This window comes from Leptonychotes weddellii, chromosome 5 (genome assembly GCF_054177405.1).
Source record: "Leptonychotes weddellii isolate Sample4059 chromosome 5, ASM5417740v2, whole genome shotgun sequence".
Taxonomy (NCBI): domain Eukaryota; kingdom Metazoa; phylum Chordata; class Mammalia; order Carnivora; family Phocidae; genus Leptonychotes; species Leptonychotes weddellii.
This window is the reverse complement of record NC_138373.1, coordinates 156,420,479-156,435,805: the sequence shown is the minus strand read 5'-3', so window position 1 is coordinate 156,435,805 and position 15,327 is coordinate 156,420,479. Positions and strand designations below refer to the sequence as shown.

The 15,327-nt window shown below is 43.0% G+C and overlaps 1 protein-coding gene across 1 annotated transcript in view; it reads right to left on the bottom strand.

Annotated features, from left to right (window-relative positions):
- The window catches only part of ATXN10 (ataxin 10), a 166,122-nt gene extending 155,845 nt beyond the window's left edge, over positions 1 to 10,277 (bottom strand). The window contains exon 1 of the mRNA XM_081822651.1: positions 9,953 to 10,277. Within this exon, the coding sequence (XP_081678777.1) occupies positions 9,953 to 10,068 (116 nt within the window). The 5' untranslated portion in view covers positions 10,069 to 10,277. The remainder of the gene's footprint in view (positions 1 to 9,952) is intronic.
- Positions 10,278 to 15,327: the final 5,050 nt, after the last annotated feature.

Genomic DNA, 15,327 nt, shown 5'->3' with positions numbered 1-15,327 from the left:
GTGTCAACAGCCCTAGAGAAGGGTCCATGTGGCAAGGACTGAAGCCTCTGCCCAAAGCCTGGCGAGAGCCTGGGATCAGGGCTCCAGCCAGTCAGGCCTTCAGAGGCTGGATGACCGGGTGGACAGCCTGACTGCGACCTCAGGAGACACACTAAGCCAGGTCCACCCAGCCAAGCAATTCCTGACCCTCACAAACCGTGTGAAATAATAAATGTGTGTGGTTTCAAGCTGCTACCTTGTAATTTGTTCTCATCCGGAGAACATTAAGAGTATCAGTAACATTTTGGACTTTGAGAGAACAAGACAAAACTTTAACTTTGCAAGTGAAATGCATGGGTACTTGTTAGATCATCTGTTCTATCATCTTCCATAAAGGCATGGACATTATTACATATTTGTGGTTTTGCTTTGTCAAAAGTTTAAACCAACAAAACACTAGGAAGAAAACTAATGAAAAGCTTCAATTTCCTTTTCCAAAGAGTACACAAGTATGGTTGTTTTAAATGTCAGTTCCTAAAGCAGTCACTCCATGCAAACTCATCTAAATTCCTCTGCCTAAGTCACAACACTGTTACTTTCAAGTATTTGCTTTTTTTACTGGAAGTTCTTATAGCTTCTTAAAATTATTTAATATTGCTAAAATACTTTTCTACCAAGGAATTACAATTGTGGCATGAAATTACTGCCCACATCTTGGATCTGAAAAACCATTTTTCTTCCATTGAGTTTCTTGTTCTTAGACCTATTTCTTATTCCAAAGTTTCAGAGGCAGTTCCAAAAGCCTATTAAAACAAGAATCTGACCATGGAAATAAGATGAAATTAAAGACTTTACAAGCACGACTTTAAAATACACAAAATTCTCAAGAGTTACCACACATTTCTTTTCACTTCGCACCCGGACCAGCGCCTGCAATGTCCGTGCCTGCTGGGCACCGGCTTCGTACCAGGCACCGTTCTGGACTCTCCACACACAGCACACTCTTGATACCTACATCAATCAACCCTACAAGGCAGGCATTATAATACCCATTTTCTTTTGGGGACTGGTGAGAAGGGTCATAACTTACAGGCAGAAAACTGAGATACAATTTTACATACAGTGAAATACACAAATCACGTTAGTTTAATGAGTTGTGACAAATGCATGCCCCCAGGCAACCAATACCCCCACCTACATAAAGCACACTTCCTTTGCTCCAGAAATTCCCTCATGTTCCTTTCCAGTCAATCCCCAACCTCTTTTGACAACCACTGTTCAGATCTCTATCACCACTGATTAGCCTTGCCAATTGTAGAACTTCATGAACACAAAATTACATACTACGTATGTGTCTGGCTTCTTTCACTCAGCATGTCCCTGAGATCCATCCATACTGTTTGCTGGTGGTTCATTCATTTAAATTACCAACTAGTTTTAGCCATTCCCCACTGGTGGACATCAGAAGTGTTCCTAGTGTTTGGCTATTATCAATAGAGCTACTACAAGAATTTTTTTTATGTCTTTTGTGGACATATGTTCTTGTTTCTCTTAGGTAAATACCTAGAGTCATAGGCAGGTATATAATAAACTTCACAAAGAACTCCCAAAATGTTTCCCAAGGCAGGTGTACCATTTACACTCCCACCAGCAATTTATGAGAGTTCCAGTTGCTCCACATCCTCACCAAAATGTGGTTCTGTCAGTCATTTTAATTTTAGCCGTTCCAATGGGTATGCAAAGGTATCTCATTATGGTTTTGTTTATAAAAGCTTTATTGAGGGGCGCCTGGGGGCACAGTCGGTTAAGCATCTGACACTTGATTTCAGCTCAGGTCATGATCTCAAGGTTATGGGATCGAGCCCCACGTCAGGCTCCACACCGGACTTTCTGCCCCTCCCCCCTCTCAAAAATTAATTTTAAATTTTTAAAAATAAAAGCTTGAGATATAATTTACATAGTATATAATTCACCCATTTCAAAGGTATAATTTGATGGATTTTTGTATATTGCATTAATTTTTTTATTGTGGTAAAATACAGTAGACCCCGTGCCCTTATCCACAACCTCACCTTCCACAGTTTCAGTTACCCCGCAGTCAACCACAGTCCAGAAGCAGATGCCCGCTTTCTGATGTACCATCAGGTCAATGGCAGCCTAACGCCTCGCCCCAACGCCTACATCATTCACCCCACTTCACGCCAGCAGGTAGGTGCTTTATCATCTCGTCATCACAGGAAGGGTGAATACAGCACAGAAAGATATTCTGAGGGAGACCACATTCACAAAAACTTTTATTACAGTATGCTATTATTGTTCTATTTTACTATTTGTTGCTGTTAATCTCTTACTGTGCCTAATTTATAAATTAAATGTTATTATAGACAGTATGGATAGGAAAAAACATAGTATGTATGTGATTCAGTACTATCTACAATTTCAGGTACCCACTGAGGGCCTTGGAACATGTCCCCCAAGAATAAGGTGGGGGGGAAACTACTGTGTATCTAACATAAATTTTGCCATTTGACCATTTTTAAGTGTAAAATTCAGTGGTTTGAATTACATTCACATTGTTGTGCAACCACCACCAGCATCTAATGCCAAAACTTTTTGAATACCCCAAACAGAAACTCTATAGCCATTAAGCATTAACTCCTCCCCACCCCCAACCACTGGTAACCTCTAATGTGCTATCTCCAATTTGCCTAATTCTAGGTACTTTATAAAAGTGGGATCATGTATTTGTCCTTTTATGTCTAGCTTCCTCTACTGAGCAAATTTTCAAGGTTCATCCATATCGTAGCACGGATCAACACTTCATTCCTTTTTATTGCTCAGTAATATTTCAATGTGTGGATAGACCACATTTTGTGTATCCATTCATCTGCTGGTGGACACTTGGGTTGTTTCCATCTTTTGGCCACTGTGAGTTACGCACACCAAACGCGGGCACACAAGTACGTGCTGGAGCCTCCGCTCTCAGTTGTGTCTGTGATACATGCCTACGAGTGGGACTGCTGAGTCACATTAGCCTTTTGAGGAGCCACCAAACTCCTTTCCATAGTAGCTACACCATTTACCTTTCCCACTAAGAATGTCCAACCGTTCCAATTTCTCCACATCCTCACCAACACTTACTTTTCTTTTTTTGCTGTTACAGCTATCCTAAAGAATGTAAAGTGGTATCTCATTTTAATTTGCATTTCCTTAATGACTAATAACACTGAGCACTTTATGTTTGTTGGACACTTATGTACTGTATCTTCTTCTGTGAAGCATAGAATTTTTTCACCCAATTTTTTAATTAGGTCCGTCTTTTTACTATTGTGTTGTAGGAGCACTTTGTATATTCTAAAACATGTCCTTTGTCAGATATATGAATTGCAAGTATTTTCTCAGTTTATGGCTTGCCTTTTCATTTTCTTAATGGTATCTAGAGATGAATGTAAGTTTTTAATTCTGACAAAGTCTAATTTGATAAAGTCAATTTTTTCTTGCATGGTGTTATCTGTGTGCTGGATAAGAAATGTTTACCTACACTCCAGGTCACAAAGATATTCTCCCATGTTTTCTTCCCAACACTTTATAGTTTTAGCTTTTATGTTGAGGTATTTTTTGTGGATGGTGCAGTATGTGGGCCAAAGGTCATTTTATTCCAATTAGATATCAAGTTGTTCCACCATCATTATTTTTTTTTTTAAGATTTTATTTATTTATTTGAGAGAGAGAATGAGAGAGAGAGAGAGAGAGCACATGAGAGGGGGGAGGGTCAGAGGGAGAAGCAGACTCCCTGCTGAGCAGGGAGCCCGATGTGGGACTCGATCCCAGGACTCCAGGATCATGACCTGAGCTGAAGGCAGTCGCTCAACCAACTGAGCCACCCAGGTGCCCGTTCCACCATCATTATTAAAAGAAATAGTTTTTAGACTGATTCTGGTTTTGAGTTTGCAGATATTCGTCAAAGGGAAGATATCTAGAAATGGCCTCAATTTTTCCTACACAACATTCAGTGTTCAATAAAAGAGACAGGACCAAATTACTGAATACAAGAAAAACTGACAAGAGAAAGTTATCAGGCACATTTTTTTTGGTTGCTTTTAAGTAGGCCCCACACGGAGTGTGGAGACCAACGTGGGGCTTGAACTAGCAATGAGATCAAGATCTGACCTGAAACCAAGATGCTTAACCGACTGAGCAACCCAGGCGCCCCCTCAGGCACATTCTTTCAAATAACTGTAATTTGAAACTATAATTAATCAACTATAATTAATATGTTCAAGAAGTAATCTTTTTTCTGCAATATGATAACTTAAAAATATAGTATCTGAAACTAAGAACACAGCAGATAACAGTAGACTAAACACAGCAGAAGAGAGGATCAGAAAACTAGAAAGCAGATTAGTAGCAAATTTTCAAACAGAAACTCTGAGAAGGGACAACAGAGAAAGGAGCCTGTGATACATATAAAATATAGTGATGGGGCCCCAGGGTGGCTCAGTCAGTTAAGCATCCAACTCTTGGTTTCAGCTCAGGTCACGACCTCAGGTGGTGAGATCGAGCCCCGAGACAGGCTCTGTGCTCAGCGGGGAGTCTACTTAAAGATTCCTCCCTCTGTCCCTCTCCGCGTGCACACATGCTCTCTCTCGCTCTCACGAATAAATAAATCTTTAATATATCTATATATAGTGAAAGGTTTAACATGTTTAAGTGGAGTCCTAGAAGGAAAGGCAAGAATGGGGAAGAAGCAACATTTGAAGAAATACCAGCTGATGTACTGATGAAAAAATTCAAATTCAAGAAGCATTATCCAACAGAATAATTCAAACAAAAGCCAAACATCTCTACCCTCCTGGGCCTCCTATTCTGGAAGGAGGCAGAGAATCAGTAAAAAATCACTACAAAATAATACGAAGTATGTTACAATATAATAAGTGCTTTCTTTAAAACAAAGGAAACAGTTTATATGGCAAAGGGGTTCAGAAGGATGGAGGGAAAACAGCTGTACTATTCGATGGGATGTACAAAACCTGGAAGAAAGTAAACAGAAAAACAATTTTATTTTTTTTGTAAGATTTTATTTATTTGAGAGAGACAGATGGAGATAGAGAGAGAGAGCACAAGCAGGGAGGAGAGGGAGAAGCAGGCTCCCCACCGGGCAGGGAGCCCGACGCGGGACTTGATCCCAGGACCCCGGGACCACGACCCGAGCCAAGGCAGATGCCCAACCGACCGAGCCACCCAGGCACCCCCAGAAAAACAATTTTAACACAGATTAAAGAGGAAAAATAAGCCATCCTGACAAAAGCTAAAAAATATGTATGTATACATACATACATATATATGCCTATACATACACATATATTTTAAACGAGGTTGGAAGAAAAGACCAAGCATGCACAATGAGTAATAAGCTATACACATATACCAGCAATTCCACAAAAATTTGTCAAGCACCTCTAATTATCAGACTCCATGCTAGATGCTACGGATACAGTGAATGTGATATGCTCACTTCATTCAAGAAGCTTATCAAATGGGGGCACCTAGGTGGCTCAGTCGGTTAAAATCTGTCTTCAGCTCAGGTCACGATCTAAGCATCCCGGGATCGAGTCCCACATCAGGCTCCCTGCTCAGCGGGGAGTCTGCTTCTCCCTCTGCCTCTCCTCCCTGCTTGTGCTCTCTCTCTCAAATAAATAAATAAAATCTTAAAAAAAAAAAAAAAACAACTTTATCAAATGGAAGAACAAAGAGGTATCAGTTTGAGAATTTAGAGAAAGTAGTATCAAAATGTTACATTAGTTCAGGAATGCTCAGAACCAGAACATAATCTTCTCCACAGAAAAAAAGAGTAAACAGCACTACCCATAGAACTTTCTACAAGGATGAAAACATTCCACATCTGCAGTGACCAGAAGGGCAGCCACTAACCACATGTGGTTACCGAGTACCTGAAATGTGGCTAGTCCAAGTAAGGAACACAATTATTCATTTTACTTATTTCTAATTAATTTAAACTAATTTTAAATTTAAATTAATTTAATTTAAAATCCAATACAGCTAATGGCTACTTAATGGACAGTGGAGGTATAGAGTAAGACAACAAATTTAATTCAACTCTACATGTTAACCTGGGGATCTGGCTACATCACAGAGAGAGATGATGTAGAGGTACACCATGAAGGTAACTAAAGGGTTGGAAAACCTCCAGCAAAAACCCCAAAATAGAATTTTTAATGTACTTATATCTTATTTTGTTTCAAAAAGAATTTAATGACTTGCAAAGACTCACAGCACAGCAAGAAAAATCACTTGTTAAATGTTAAAAATGCAGGTATGTACATTAAACAAAAGGTATAAAACAAATGTAATAAGAAACAGAATTACCTTCCACAGAGAATAGTTGAGTATTATCTTTTTCTTTAAAAGATTTATTTATTTCAGAGAGAGAGTGGACATGAGCACCAGCAGGAGGGGCAGAGGGACAGGAAGAATCTCAAGCAGACTCCTCACTGAGCACAGAGTCCAACACAGGGCTCAATCTCACGACAATGAGATCATGACCTGAGCTGAAACCAAGAGTCAGAGGCCTAACCGACGGCACCACCCAGTATCTTAATACTGGGATTTTATGACTCTAAGCAATTTTTTATGGATTTTTGTGATTAAGATACTATTCAAGAAGTGGGTTATGGAATCCAGAGCATGAAGAATTTAGATCGGTATATTAACGATCTATTGCAATATAACAAATTACCCCAAAACATAGCTGTTTAAAATGATAACACTTATGGTCTCGCACAGGCCTGAGGGTCAGGAACCTGGGAGTGGCTGCGTGGGGTGGTTCTGGCTTAGGGTCTCATGAGGTTGCACAGAGGGCTGAAAGTTTCCCCTGGACTAAGATCATCTACTTCCAAGATGGTTCATCACATTCCTCACCACACAGATCTCTCTGCACAGATACTTGAGTGTCCTCATGACATGGCAGCTGACTTTGTCAGTGATTCAAGAGAGAGGAAAGAGGGAGCGGCACTGCCGTTTATGACCTTGTCTCAGAAGTCACACACACACACATATATATATTTTACATGAGGATGAGGAATTAACCTCCTCCTCTTGAAGGATGGAGTATCAAAGAATTTGTGGAACATCAAAAACCATTATAATGGGATAAGAGTATCTGTTCACTTTGGGGTGCTAGAAATTGTAATGAGAGCCTGGGATCCCTTCCCCTGGAAACCTAAAAATTAGAATAAATTATAACTTCTGAAACAGCTTCAACTGCTTTCTAAAAAGCAAGAGATTAAACACAATCGGGTTCTCGGTCACTTACAACCCAACCACTTTTTAACTACTGGTATTAAATAAATGGCATGAAACACCATGCTCTACATATAATGTCACAGATCCTCAAGATAACTCTGCAAAGTGAGCAGTTTCATCCCCATTTTCAAGACGAGAAGTAAGTCCAGAGAGATAAGCCACAAGTCCTGTCCAGGTCTACGTGGTTCCCAAGTTTTTGTTCTTCTACAGCAGGATGCTTCTCTTACTCCAGCTACCACAGAAGCTAGTGTTTGTAACGTCAAACATATGGGAGGTACCACAAAATATATTACTTCAGCCACGATTTTCATCTTTTGTTCCATCAATTACTTTGCTCAGTCTGTTTTTGTTTTGTCTGGTGTTTTCTACATGCCGCTCATTTTGCTTCACTTTGCGTCCCATCCAGCACCTGGTACCTTGGCCCATCCTCCCTCTGGGTCCACCTGCACTGGAGAAGCAACTAGTAACTTGCTCTTAGACGTACAGAGAGGCAGTGACAGAACCAGAACCAACAGCCTGTCCTTACAAACCCTCATGGAGGGCTCTCTGCACCACCACACAATCCTGCCTCTCCATCCCAAGACCTGCACAGCAGTTCACCTCTCCCTGGTCTCCAAACTCTGCATGGAACAAGGACACTGACCCAGAAAAGCTCAATCCAAATGTGGAAAGCTTCATTTGCTCATTCTCCCCCAACAATCCAATTGGACCCTGATGTCTGTCCATTCAACCTTGTAAATATTTTTCAGTATTTATCCTATCCATCCCCATTAACAATGTCCTAGTTCAGGCAATTTTCTCTTTCACTTGGGCTTCCACATCAGCTTCTTAAGTCTCCTGCCTCTAGCCTCATCCTCCCTAATTTATCCCCAATATGGCAGAGAGTTCTTTCTAATGCCCAGAACTTATCTTGCCACCCCCTAAAAAGAATCTTCAATGGCTCTCCTTCCACTCCCCTCATGACAGTTCAAGAAGGACCTTGTAAACTGGCTCAGGGTCTTGGATTTTATCCCAAAGGTTATAAAGAGGGATCTGATGTTTGAACGAGACCTCTGTACCAGACACCTTACCTATGTTATTTCATTTAATCCTCTCAGAAGCCCTACAAAATCTGCATATGATCCCTTTGCATACACTGTTCTAATTAGCCCTCTCATCTGTAAGCCATGCAGCCAAAATAATCTAAGGCCTTTCCTTGCCCACCATCTATCCAACAGATCCACAAATTCCCTCTGTGCCACCACCTTCTTGTCTAGACCATTATAATTTGTTTACACAGCGATTCCCCTACTCCGCTTGAAAAAAGGGATCAATCATGCCACATTCACCTTTATACCCTCAGCCCCTAGCAAAGAACCTGTTTCAGAGTAGGTGCTCAGTAAATGGCTGACAGCTAATAATCAACTAAAAGGGAGGTCTACCTGGGTATAGATGTGCTGAAGCATTACCTCAATCAACAAATCTCCCAGGAGTATCTTATCAATTAATTATCTCCCCAAAAGTCCACATAGTACCCTGGGCTTTTACCACGCCTTCAAAAGCTCAATGCTTCTACTGTGATCTAAGGGACAAGTGTTCAGACCAAGCTGTCCCATTTAAAGATTAGAGGGCCTCTGGGGACTGATCATCTGGACCAACCCGCGTCTAGCTGTCCCTGCTTTCTGTGCTCTTTGTATATACCCCCACCGATAAAATTATCTGCCAGCTCCCCCCAGAACAGGACTTCCCGGTAAAGGACTTCATTTTTCAACTTCATCACGTAGCACAAGCCTGGCACATGGGGGATGGTCAACAAATGTATTAAAGGATAAGAATACCAGCTAACATTTATTTAGTACTATGTACTAAGGATCTGATATGCATTATCTCATTTAATCCTTACAGCAATCCTCCCAGGGAAATGCTGTGCGACATTATTCCCACGTAAACAGATGAGGACACTGAGGCCCAGACAAGACTAAAACACAATAAAACAAGCACTGACTGAGAGCGTCATATACTTTGTATTTTCACATGCTTTATTTATTTCATTCATCCCTCTGTACAATCCCGCAATTAAGTTATAGATTATATTCCCATTTTAGACCAAAAAAAAAACCAAACAAACAAAAAACACACCAAAAAACAAAAAACAAAAAAACCTAAGGCTTGGAGACATCGCCCAATAACACACAGCTTGTAAGGCCAGGAACCAAGCAGGTCCGCCAGAGTCCGGGGCCCCTTTGCACTTGCCTGTCTCGCCGCCGCCCCCCCCGGAATGGCAGTCAGAATTGAAGTGGCCCGCCCCCCCGGACCAGGGAGCTCCCACTCCCCAAACTGCGCTGCCCCCAGCCCCGAAAGGCTGTCCCCACCGCGCAGCGACGGCGATCCACGCGCCCGTCCCGCCGGGACGCCGCTCCGCGACTGCGGGCCACGCCAGTGCTCCGGGCCGGGGCCCACCGCGCGCGATCGGCCGGCAAGCCGGGCGGCAGGTGGCACCGGGCTCGTTGGAACGGTCCCCCTCCTGCGCCCGGCTCCGCACCTGTGCCGGCGGGTGGGGGCAGGGGCCAGCCCCCCGGGGCCCCTCGGGCCCACCGCGGAGACCTCCGCCGCCCGCCGCCCGGGAGGAGGGGCGCCCGCTCCCCGCTCGCCCGCGCCGCCCGGCCGTTACCGGTTCCGCTGCTCTTTGAAGAGCGCCGTCAGCGCGCGGAGGGCCTCCAGGTCCTGGATGGGCGCGGGCACCATGACGCCGGACAGCCGGGCGGGCGGCGGCCTGGGCGCCGCCATCTTGCCGCTCGCAGCTCACCGAGCCGGGCGAAGACGAGGAGCAGGAGGAGGAGGAGGAGCGGGGGGAGCGCAGGCGGGGGAGGAGCGCGCCCCGCGGCCGCTGCACAACGCCGCCGCCGCCTCCGCCTACGCGCCGCTGCAGCTCAGACCCGGAGGGAGAGCGCGAGGACAGGCTTCCAGCCTCCCCTCGGGCGGCAACAGGGACGACGCGGCGGGGGGGGGAGGGGGCGCGAGCGGAAGTCCCGCCTGAGGGGAGGGGGTGCGAGCGGAAGTTCGGGGGAGGGAGGGGGAGGGGCGACGGGAGGGCGTGGGGTCTGAGAGGAGGAGCCGGGGCCCCAGGCTCACCCTGAGGGGGAGATGCGGGTGGGGGAGGAAGAGCCTGGCCGGTGCGGGGACAGGGACAGGTACACCCTGAGGAGGAGATGCGGGCGTGGGGGGCCCGGGCAAGAGGGGTACAGGGACAGGTGCGCCCTGAGGGGGGATGGGGCGGGGGAGGGGCCTGAGCAAGAAGGGGTACAGGGACAGGTGCACTCTGAGGGAGGTGTGGGGGTGGAGGAGCCTGTGGGAGGGGGTGGGGGGTGTCAGAGAGTCGTCGGAGGCTCATTTTAAGGATGAGGTTGAAGACCTCATCCTGCTGTTGAATTGGGTTGATTGGTACCCCTACATGGACCCAACTGGGAAGTGGAGCAGTCTGTCAGCACAGTGCAAGTCTCAGACCCTGAGAGCTCAGCTCCCAGTACTTCGTGATCGGTTACTGGTGATACCAGATCATTTACCAGGCACCTCAGGTAGGGTGACAATACGTTGCTCTAGCTCATCCAGGGCTTAAAATAGAATTAGAAGCCAAGTAGCTGAATTCTGCAGCAGTAGGGTAAGAATTGTTTTTTTCTAAGGGAAATGAATATATTTTTTCAAGAATCAGACAAAGTTCTGTGGCTGGTTGTTGGTAATTCGTGTATTTTCTTTCCACTGCCCTTTATCGCATTATGTATGCTTTCAATATTGTCACCAAGCCCTGTGCTAGGTGGAGGGACCCCAACCTTGAAGGAACTCAAGACAAAAGAGGCAAATGATAACTGCTATGACAGAGAACTGTACAAATTGCTATGGGACATTTCGATTTGAAGAGTAGGAGTGTGTTTATAATGTGGCACTTTTGATGTTCTTTGCTAAGGAAAGTTTAAAGACACAGTAAACACCACCAGAGTATGCAAGAGAAATATATCACGGACGGGCAAGTTACGTGATAACGTAATTCAACATTACCGGTTCAGCTGCCTGCATGTTCATTTCAGAAACATTCCTGTGTGCCAATTATGTACCAGGCATTAGATCACCTAGAAGTGCAAAAGACAATTCAAAATGTTTAACAATCTTGAGACTAGCAGGGCAAAATCACTCAGTATTTCCTTGAGGAGCAGGGACTGGTCAAATGTATTGTCATGCATCAAGATCTTGCCCCTTAGTTTTCTATCCTCAATTGTAACTACTCTGATGCTTCAGAAAACATTCCCCATAATATTCAAATTTATTGCCTGAAATGTTGCAATATCCTGATTGGTTTCTTGGCTTCTTCTCTTGCCTCCCTATATTCTAGATCTTTTTAAAAGTGTAAGTCCAGGGGCGCCTGGGTGGCTCAGTCGGTTAAGCGGCTGCCTTCCGCTCAGGTCATGATCCCAGGCTCCTGGGATCGAGCCCCACTTCGGGCTCCCGCTCAGCAGAGAGCCTGCTTCTCCCTTTCCCTCTACCTGCCGTTCTGCCTACTTGTGCTATCTCTCTGTCAAATAAATAAATTAAAAAGTGTAAGTCCACATTTCACTTTGCTCAAAACCCTCTAAAGGATTTCCATTTTACTCAAAGTAAAAGCCAAAATTCTTCCAATGGAGAAGTCCCTAAATAGTCTGTGTCCCTCCTCCTGCTTACCCCTGATCACTTCTGTCTCTTCCTCCCAGGCTGGTCTCCTTGTAGTCCTCCACCAGGGGAAGTACGCTCCTCCCTGAGGACTTCGCACATGCTATTCCTTTTGCGTGGAACTTTCCACACTCTCCCAGCTGGTACTTGCTTCCTTCAACTATCTGCTGAAGTGATCTCTTAATGAGCTTCCCTGGTTGATTTTTAAAATTGTAAACATACCACCCGAATTCCTGATTCTAAGAAACTGTTCTCCATAGCACTTAACACTTTCTATATCATAGTTTACTTATCTATTTTGTTTACTGCTATAATGTATTCCCACACCTAGGGAAGGACCTGCCACATGGTAATTTCCCAACAAATATTAGTTGAATTCATGAACAAAGAATTTTTTTAAAGATATTTTCAGAAAGGAGAAAGAAAATAACATGCCTCCAGGAAAAAAAAGGACACCAATCCAAAACGTACAGGAAAGAGGAAGGATGGAAGAGAGGAAGAAAAAAATTATAAGAAGATTAAAAGAGAGAGGTGCATTACAGACTAGTAGTATGGGCAAGTATGGGAAACAAAAGGAGATTAAATTGGTCAAACAGTGGATGTTATTGACTGCCCAGAATCGACTAGGGGATATCAACCTTGACTGAATTGACAGAATTAAGTTAATATTTCACTTGTGTGAAATGGCATTTTTTCCTTTCCTTTTTTTTTTTTTTGAGCTTCAATCCAAGTATGCTTTTTTCCCTTTCTCTTTTTTCATTAATTGTTTTTATTTTAATTCCAATACAGTTAACATACAGTGTAATATTAGTTTCAGGTGTACAATATAGTGATTCAACAATTGTATACATTATTCAGTGCTCATTATGATAAATGTACTCTTTAATCTCCATCACCTATTTCCCTAGCTCCATCCATGTTGCTGCAAATGGCAAGATTTCATTCTTTTTATCACTAAACAATATTCCATTCTATATCTATACCTTATCTTTTTTATCTGTTTATCTGTCAGTGGACACTTGGGCTGTTTCCATAATTTGGCTATTGTAGGTAATGCTGCAATAAACATTGGGGTGCATGTGTCCCTCTGAATTAGTGTTTTTGTATTTTGGGGGTAAATACCCAGTAGTGCAATTGCTGGATCGTAGGGTAGTTCTATTTTTAGTTTTTTGAGGAACCTCCATACCCAGTATGGAGTATGTGGCTCCACAGTGGCTGCCCCAGTTTGCATTCCCACCAACAGTGCACAAGGGTTCCTTTTTCTCCACATCCTCGCCAACACTTCTTGTTTCTTGTGTTTTTTATTTTAGCCACTGTGACAGGTGTGAGGTGATAGCTCATTATAGTTTTGATTTGCATTTCCCTGATGATGACTGATGTGGAGCATCTTTTCATGTGTCTGTTGGCCATCTGTGTGTCTTCTTTGAGGAAATGTTCATATCTTCTGCCCATTTTTAAACTGGATTACTTGTTTTGGGGGTGTTGAGTTGTATAAGTTCTTTATATATTTTGGATACTAACCCTTTATTGGATATGTCATCTGCAAATATCTGCTCCCATTCAGCAGGTTGCCTTTTTGTTCTGTTGATGGTTTCCTTCACTGTGCAAAAGCTTTTTATTTTGAAGTAGTCCCAATAGTTTATTTTTGCTTTTATTTCCCTTGCCTCAGGAGACATATCTAGAAAAATGTTGAAATGGCCAATGTCAGAGACATTACTGCCTGTGCTCTCTTCTAGGATTTTTTTTTTTTTTATGGTTTCAGGTCTCACATTTAAGTCTTTAATCCATTTTGAGTTTATTTTTGTGCATGGTGTGAGAAAGCAGTCCAGTTCCATTCTGTTGCATGTAGCTGTCCACCACCAGATGTTGGAGAGACAGTCTTTTTCCCATTGCATGTTCTTGACTCCTTTGTTGAAGATCGACCATATAATTACAGGTTTGTCTCTGGGCTTTCTATCCTGTTCCATTGATCTGTGTGTCTGTTTTTGTGCCAGTACCATACTGTTTTGATTACTGCAGCTTTGTAATATAACTTGAAGTCTGGAATTGTGATGCCTCCAGGTTTGTTTTGCTTTTTCAAGGTGGCTGTGGCTATTTGGGGTCTTTTGTGGTTCCATACAAATTTTAGGATTGTTTGTTGTGGTTCTGTGGAAAATGCTGTTGGTGTTTTGATAGAGATTGCATTAAATCTAAATGGCATTTTTAAATGTTACATCAATGTTGTTTGCCTTAATGTGTCAACTATATTGATGTACATGAATTAAACTTCAAATGAAGTTTGTGATATAAACATGTGCCTTGAACCCGGTGCAGAACGGGATCAGTAATCAAGAAGTAAAAATAAATAATTTTTAAAAAGAAGGAGGGGGGAAGAAAAGCAAGGGAGAAAGTAGGTGAGGCGCAAGACAAAAAGATTTGGACCAAAGTGCGTATGTTTATTGCAAGGAAAAAGAGAGAGGAAGTAAATGAATAGTGGTAAAGGGTAGAACGGATGAGTGACAAAGGGATAGAAATACTCTTGCCTGTGCTGCCACTCTGTCTGCAGCTTTCTCCTTGCCATCTCTGCCTGTGATCCTCACTGGAAAGCTTATGCCATTGCCATCGACTGCGCCAAAATACCATGTGTCCGTTCAGGAAAAGCTCCAGTCAGTCTGTACCCCTCTTTTGGCACTGAGTAGTCAGCTTGGTGCTACCAATGTGTTTGTGTCCCATCTTTGGCATCTGAGGTCCCTCAAGGCAGGGCTTTGTCTTCCTCATTCCTTCCAGGACCCAGCTCAGTGCCTTGTGCTTAGAAACAATGCTATAAATATTTTTTTACACTGAAAAGTCTGGAGATTGAAGGGGAAAAAAATAACAGAATAGCATAATTGTTGAGAGCAGGGATCAGCAAACTACAGTCTGCGAGCCAAATCTTTCCCACTGTTTTTGTAAATTTTATTGGAAACTGTCACATTCATTTACATATTGTCTATGGCTTCTTTGATGCTACAGTGGCAGAGTTGAGTAGTTGTGACAGAAACTGTATGTCCTACAAAACCTAAAATGGTAACCGTTTGGTACTTTATGAAAAAGGTTTGCCAATCTCTGGGAAAGACCATGAGCTCTAGAACCAGACAAACCTGCATGGTATCAATCCTGCTTTCATCGATTAGCACCTGACCTTGGACAAGTAACCATCTCTTTAAGCCTATTTCTTTTTTTCATCTGTCAAAATGGAATAGTAATAATACCTACTAAATTGGATGGTTGGGAGGATTCGATGAGATACTCTAGGTCAATCCAGTGTTATATATTTAGGTTAGCTCAATAAATGTTGACATTGAACTATGTATGGAATAAAATTGAGTA